We start from the raw sequence: 7685 nt of genomic DNA on the forward strand, positions 1-7685 counted from the left end.
AAGAAGGATAGTTGGAAAAAAGCAACCGGGAAAAAGAACTTGGCGAAAAGAGGCAAGAAATTAAAAAACTCACCCGGAGGCAGTCGGCATCTGCTTGCGCCCGTAGCGGCGCACGCCCACTTCCTTCTCCCCCAAGGGCTCAGTCCGGAAGCGCTTGGAGGGAGGGGCCTGGCTGGGACCGGCATCAGATGCCGGCAGCTTGTTCTTTTGGCCTTGGGCCATGAGTTTGTCCACAAACTCATGGCCGGCCTCAGCGCGCAGGGGCGGCGCGTGCTCGTGGATCTATAAGTTAAACATAGCTAAGGAAAAATTCGCAAGAAGGCGATAACGGAAAAGTATAAGAAACCGGAAAAGAAAATACCTCAAGCATGGTCAGGTCGTCGGAGGACCCGGTTGGTTTCGGTGGAGACCGGCCAAGGCGCGCAGCCGGAGTCTTGCCCATCTTCAGATCTTTCCAAAAGATGTAGGGATCTGGGTCGAAGGAGTCAAGGGCGCGCTTCACGCAGATTCCGCGCCGCTCTGCTTGGATAAGGGGGAAGCGGTCCTTGGCCTGAAACACGAAAAAAGAAGGTTAAGAAGAGCAAAAAGTTACCGGCAAAGCTAGCCCTAAATTGTGTAATCTCTTACTTCTTGGGTCGGAGGGTTAGTAGTGCTGAGGGGAAGGAGGCCCCATTCCCATTCAAATGGCATAGCAGTTTGGCAGATCTGCTTAGCCTTGCGGACGACGTCCTTCTTGCTAAGGGGACGGCCTGTGATCTTGGTGGGATCGCCAGGACCATACATCTCGCTCATCCTATGCACCCGACGCTTAAGAGGAAGCACCCGGCGCGAAATAAAAGTACGGATGATATCATCCGAGCAGATGTTGGTCCCTTTCTTCAAAGAGGCCATGAAGCGTACCACCCGGTTGGTTTCGGCATGATCCGTCTTCGGGTTGTAGCTCCAATTGGCTCTACTGGGAGGCCCCACTTGGAACGGCGGAAGATCAATGAGATTTGCGCGACCATTGTTCTTCACGTAGAAGAAAGTTCCTTGCCAGGCGCGGCAAGACTCGAGACCGGTAAACTTAAAGAAAGGACTCCCCTGGCGGGAGCCAACGATGCAGGAGCCGCACTCCACGGGCGGCTTGGGCTTAGGAATTTCTTTGCCCTGAACGGAATTAATCCGCAGAGAAAAGAAGCGGGCAAACGTCTCACGAGTGGGATGAATACCGATGTAGGCCTCCATGAAGGTGGCGTAGCAGGAAGGGTAGAAAATGGCGTTGCCAGGAAGGTGATGAGGCTGGAGTTCATAGAAATTTAAGAACTCCCGGAAAAAAGGAGAGGCAGGAAGGCCGAAGCCACGCTCAAAATGAGCAAGAAAAACAACGTGTTCACCGGGCTGGGGCTCCGGTACAATTTCATCACCAGGAAGCCGGCAGGTTACCCCTTCCGGAATCCTGCGAGACCGGTATAACCAATCGATCTCGTATTCAGTGACATTGGAGCCCATCCAGGCTCCACGAGTGATTGGGGAAGGCTCCGCGCCGGATGATTGGCTAGAGCTACTAGATGCTTGGCCAGAGCTACTCGCTTCTAGGTGGCTACCGGATGCTTGGTTAGAGCTACCGGATTCTAGATGGCCACCGGACTCTTGGCGGCTACCGGATCCCTGCTGGTTGCCGGAATCGGTATCCATCGGATCTGAAGCCGTAGATTCGCCGGGAGATTGTCTACGACGGCTAATGGAAAGGGAAGAAGAAGAAGCAGAGGAAGATTCCTCGCCAGACATTGGTTTGGGAGGCGAAAATACAGAAATCCCACACTTGAACCCCGCGCGAAGATCTACGAGTAAGAAGAAAATCAAAGAAAAAGAGGAAATAAGAACACCATCGACCCAAGATCTAGAAAGCAAGCAGATGGCGAGCAAAGGGAGATTGGCACTAACCTCGAGCGGTGCAGTCGCTGGGGAAGACGTTCGCCGGTGAAGGAGCGGACCTACGGTCGCCGACGAGCACCGTCGACGGCGAGGCGAAGAAGGTCACGAAGAAGCAAGAATGCAGCGGGCGCGACGAAGGTGCTGCAGAAGATTCCCGCACGACGAGGTCCGGCGGAAGCACGGCGTGAGTTCGCCGGGCGACGGAGCTCGAGCAAACGACGGCGGACGGAGAGCGGCGAAGGCGCAGAGGCGAGGAGCACTGTGCGCGAAGGTTGGGGAATGCGAGAAGAGGAAGAAGAAAGGGCAGTTGTCCTTATAAAGAAGAGAGGAGGTGGGCCGAAAACCGCCGGGCCGCGGCGGTTCGCGCTACGGGCCGCCACGTGGCGAGGAAGTACACGCGAGAAAATGGGAAGCCACACGGGGGCACACACAGGATCCCAAGTGGCTAGTGGGATCCGCAGTGGTGCATTTAATGACCGCGCGGGAGTCGAAGCGAAGTGACAACTGACACTGGCGCGACAGTTAACAGTGCGCATGTCACTGACAGGCGCGGGGCCCGAAATATTCTCGACTTCGCCGAGGAAAGAGTAAATACGAATGATACCGGAGAAAAGAGATGCCGGAAGATGCCTTGCAAAGAGAGAAAAGACAAAAAAGGGCAAAGATGCCGGATCCAAGCTCAGGCCGGAGAGATTAAACCGGTATCCTAAAAAGATGAAAACCTGGCATGGTCTGTAGGATAGAATCCGCCAGACTATACCAGCTTCGGGGACTAATGTTGGGGGGATAACCCCCGGTATGCCAAAGGCATGCCAAACCGGATGGTTTGAGCCATCGAGATACCGGTTTAATGTTCTTACCGGAAACAAAGGTAGGAGTTTGGGCTAAGTGAAGCTAAGCCGGCAACCCCAAGGGGGTATGCCGGAACCCGGTAAAGAAGATACCGGAGAGAAGGGCCTGTCGGCAGGACTGGTCAAAGATTCTCTTCAGAGCAAGAAGACAAGGATGAGCTAAGCAAAGTGGCTTTAATCAGAGCCCTGGAGCCAAAGAGAGAGATGACGCTGAAAGAAGCCGGAGGACGTCAGCGTTCCTGATTAAAGAGGACCCCGGCGTCATCTGTGGTTAAAGTAGCTTTGTAAAGTAGTTTATCCAGTCAAAGATGCCATTAGGTTTCCTTGTTCCGTAAGCCACCCTCTCCCCTATATAAGGAGAGGGGGTACTGCCTCATACAGGCGCGTGTCCACAGAAGGGATTAGACGATGGAACTTGTATTCAAGCACCTGTAACCATGTTGAGATCAATGAAGCTTGCGAACTAGTAAAGAGTTCTTCCTCTTGTCTCTCTTCTTGCATACCGGCCTTTGGTTGCGTTCTTGAGGAAAGCATCCGGAAGTTCATCCCATCTAGTCGCAAACCCTCCCCCGAATCCTCTAGCGTCCATTCGGCCCCAATCTAAGCCATCCTATGGCATCTGCTCGTTCGCCACGACGACAAGCCCACAAAAAATATTTGCAAAGAAGTCATAGATGTCAACTGCAGGTTCTACTGCAGTGAAGGAAAAAACTTACCACAGCTTTTGATACATCTTGCAAAGCTAATGTGATATCCAACAACAGGAAACATACATGTAAAGCAGTTGTCTGGAGCAGTGAAAATAAAATAATTAGAGAATCTAAGCAACATCTAGCTTACTAAGCAACAACACACGTCATCAATCGATTCAATATTTTGGTACAATGGCTCCAAAGCAGACAGGCCAGTTTCATAATCATGAAGATGATATAGGATAAGGGCCTGCAAATTTATTCAAGTTCACAATCACATCCATCAGCATGCCTTCAGCTAAAAGCTTGCATTGGCAGAAACATAACTTAAATAAAGTAAAAGCCATACTAGCTATTGTATTAATCAAATAATTTACGCAAATAAAACAGAAGAACATACAGTTTTGAATGTTATTATGGTTGTGCCAAACTCATCTCCGTAGGCTGTTGCGTGATGTGCAGCAGAAATCAACGGTGCAATATTTTCAGACTTTTTTTGAACCTTTCAAGTACTGTTTTCGAATTTTGAAAAAAAAAGGGCTACATGTAGCTGGGGCTACAAAAATCCACATTCTGTTTAACACACTTTTCTTCATCTACTTTATGTCGTACTGTACAGTAATTGAATCGTCATCCATTCTTTTTCTCCATAATCAAGTTGGAGGAAGTAGGCATTATATCATTACTCCAGAACATATATATGATAAAATCTGGCAGGCGACATACGGAAGTATAGTTCTCTTTTGGGCTCCACTATTAAATTACACATTCAATTGCCGTTACGATCCCGCTAACAAAATTGCAATGATCCGTAGCAAGTAGATTCCTAAAAAGAACAGTAGGTCTTGAGAATCCTCCTAGCCAGATCAGTTGCTCCGCTTTCCTTGTAGATCAGATGCAAATTGAAGGCGGCCTCTCTTCGGAGGTCGCAGTAGCCAGGCCTGAGATCCTGCTGCTGTTGTGCATCCTCCTCGAATGGACGCTTGGGTATGGGTTCATCTTTCACCTCCATGGCTAAAACCTTCTCGTAGTAGATGACCGCCAAGGTTTTGAGGCCAACGTGGTGGTACGCACGCGCAATGTTGTACAGGGCCTCCTGTCTGTTGCTGCCAATGCGAAGGCACTGGTAGAGGAAGGCAAACGCTTGGACGATGCACTGATTCTTGTTCTGAAGTCTGAAGCCAAGGGATAGGTTGACCAAGGACGAACCAACACAGAGATTGATAAAAGGATTTTCCGGGTCCAGCTTGTATGCCTCCAGATAATCCCGAGTAGCGGACTGATGTTGTTTGATTTCAGTAAATTGATTCCCAGATATAATTTTAGGAGGCACACAGTTGGGATACCTTCTTGCCCGAAGAAGAAACTTACTCTGACGTTTCTCATCTCTTGAGGTCACTTTGTAGTAGAAGTTCCATGCAGAGACGGAATGCGGGTGCTTCTGAACTAAATAGCGGACATAATCAAAACCAGGCCTGGGATCTGGAGCTCTATATGCTATTTCAGCACCCAGGGACCGGAGTTCCTCTTTGTTGTCATCAGAGAACGGATCATTTCCAAATTTAAGAGCATGATTGATAATTTGCAGCGCCTCAAAGTATTGCTGCAGCAAAGTCAATGTTCGACATAGATCTAAGACAAGCTGATGGTTCTCCATATTGGTGAGCAGACCAGGAAGAGGAGGTATTTGCTTTGCTCTCCGCTTATCATGCTTTACCATATCTCCATCATTTGAAGCTGCCCTTTTTTCTAGCAATTTCTTTGCTCTGTTTGCTTTCAGTAACTCTGCAGGTGAAGCTATTGGCCTGCATCCTTGAAATACACTGTCTGGACGTACCTCGCCCAGCACTTTAGTTCTTTCCTGCAGAACATCATTTGTGAGCTTTTTTGTAACCTTGACCTTTCGATTAGCATTCTCGATATCCAGCGTCTCAAGAATGGGAAGAAAAATGGTATCCACAAATTCCTGCATCTTGCCTTTGCTATAATAAAGCTTGGCAAGCTGCATCTTCACTTCCCCGTCCAGCCACCAAGGTTTCTGTTTGTTCGGGATACTAGCAGACTGCAACTCCGGATTTTCAGGCGGAGAAAGCACACTGATAGCATCATCACTCCTATCCTCATCAGCAAGAAGAGAAGACAATGTTATCCGCACATCGACACTGTCCTTCATCTTATCTAAAGCTTTATAGAGGTATGCAATAGCCTTTGTTTTCTCCCCCATGACAATGTAGCATCGAGCAACTTTCACATATGAGCTACCATCATGATCAACAGCAACGTCTTCAACCATCGAGTAGAACCTCATCGCATAATCATACTTGCCCAAATTTTCAAGAGTGCTAGCGACCTCAGCAACCAAATCAGCGTTCTCCTTCGAACGCTCCAACTGCACATCCTGAAGGAACACCTCAGCAGGCTCCATATTTCCAACATAAGCCTGGCAGATCACCGCTTTCGCCTGCAGTCGTACTGGTAACTTGTGTTGAGATCCCAGCACCAGGTGTGCCCTGTTGATCTGCCTCAGTGCTTCACCATGGTTATTATTTCTAAGATAGAGGGATACCAGTAAATCTAGCAGACTCCAGTCGACATTTGTAGTCTGCGCGTTGACAAACTCCTCCAACAGATCAATCGCCTTGTCGATCTGACCAGAGTCCCTGTACATCTGCGCCGCCGTCCTCCGCGCGACGGCGTTGGAAGGGTAAATCCTGACAATCTGCTCGTACACCTCGGCAGCCTTGTGGTAGTCGCGCAGGGTGCGGTATATGTTGGCGCAGTCGTACTTGAGCCCGACGTCCTCCGGATCCGCCCTCATGGCCTTGATGACGCAGTGCCTGGCCAGCGCGGCGTCCTCGACTTTCAGGGCCAGGTCGACGAGCTTCCTCCAGAGCGCGGCGTCCTTGGGGGCGACGTTGGCGGCCACCCACACGAAGTTGATGGCCTTGTGCGTCTCGCCGGTCTCCCTGTAGATGCTGCCGAGCAGGTTGTACGCGTTGGGCAGGTTGGGCGCGATCCGCACGATCTCGTGGAGGATGGGGATCGCCTCCCTGAACCGGTTCTCCGTGAAGAGCAGCGTGGCGTCGCCGAGCTTCTTGATGACCTCCGGGCTGCATTTGTTGCGTTTGCCTTTGGTGCGTCCCCGCCGCTTGCCGTCCTTGGATTTGCGCCGCTTCTTCCGCCGCAGGCCGAACCCCTCCATCAGCTGGTCGAAGAGGTCGGCGGACTCGGCCTCCTCCGAGAGCTCGCCCTGCTGCTGCCTCCTTTTCTTGGTGGAGGAGGAGTCCCAGGGCGGGTGGTCGTCGGGGAAGGCCCGCTTGCGGGATAGGGCGGCCAGGGCCTCGAAGTCCCGGATGTTGACAGTGGGCCCAGCGCCGCCGGCGGCCGGGCCCCGCTCCGCCATCTCGACGCACTGCGCCGCGTCGGCGGCGTCGTCGAACTCGTACCCCTCCTCCTCGTCCTCCTCGTCGTACTCCTCCCCGTCGGCGTCCTCCTGCTCCAAGGCATCCTCCTCCGCCGCCTCGAACGAGGGCGCGGGCGAGGGGTCGTGGACTTCCTCCTCCGGCGCTTGCATCGCTGAAGGAGAATAGCCCCTCGGCGAGCCGCGGCAGACGGAGTAGCTCCTTCCGGGGGTAGTGGGATTCGACGAGAAGCAGCGCAGCGAGGAGCAGGGGCAGGGCGGCGAGAGGGGTGGTCGTGCAGCAGCCGGCGGCGAAAGCCGTGGCGGAGAGGCGGCGTGGGTGAAACCTGGGTCTGGCCGGTGCGGTGGCCGGTGGGAGAGGAACTGGGCTTTTTTCTGATGCAACTGGCCATTTTTGGAAATGGGCCGTGAATGCAGACTCGGATCCGAGGCCAACCACGAGCCGCATCTCCAGCGGGCCGACCTAAACCGGCGACCCAAACGATCCATTTTTATCTGTTTGGATCGCGCCGCAACTTATTCGGTCCAGATCTGGCTAGTTGGCAAACTCCATTTCAAATTTCACCATAAAAACATAGAAAATATAGCAAATTGACAAGCATAATACGTGGATTTGGCCTTTAGGCGGCGCCAACTAGTGGCAAGTGTCTTCGAAATGTGCAAAGTTACAGAATATCTTACAATATGTTCAATATGTTTAAAAAGTGGCAAGTTTCACCCAAAAAATGGCTACTTTCACCCAAATGGCATTCATCTATGCCAATATCCTTCAATCTTCGTGAGCAAAGATCATCTTCTGCCTCT

The 7685-nt window shown here is 51.5% G+C and overlaps 1 protein-coding gene across 1 annotated transcript; it reads right to left on the reverse strand.

The window, feature by feature from the left end:
- Positions 1-4118: 4118 nt before the first annotated feature.
- Positions 4119-7224, reverse strand: LOC127292905 (uncharacterized). The gene has a single exon (XM_051322432.2). The coding sequence runs from the start codon at positions 7032-7034 to the stop codon at positions 4287-4289; it is 2748 nt and encodes a 915-aa protein (XP_051178392.1). The 5' UTR covers positions 7035-7224; the 3' UTR covers positions 4119-4286.
- Positions 7225-7685: the final 461 nt, after the last annotated feature.

This window comes from Lolium perenne, chromosome 4, assembly GCF_019359855.2.
Source record: "Lolium perenne isolate Kyuss_39 chromosome 4, Kyuss_2.0, whole genome shotgun sequence".
Taxonomy (NCBI): Eukaryota; Viridiplantae; Streptophyta; class Magnoliopsida; order Poales; family Poaceae; genus Lolium; species Lolium perenne.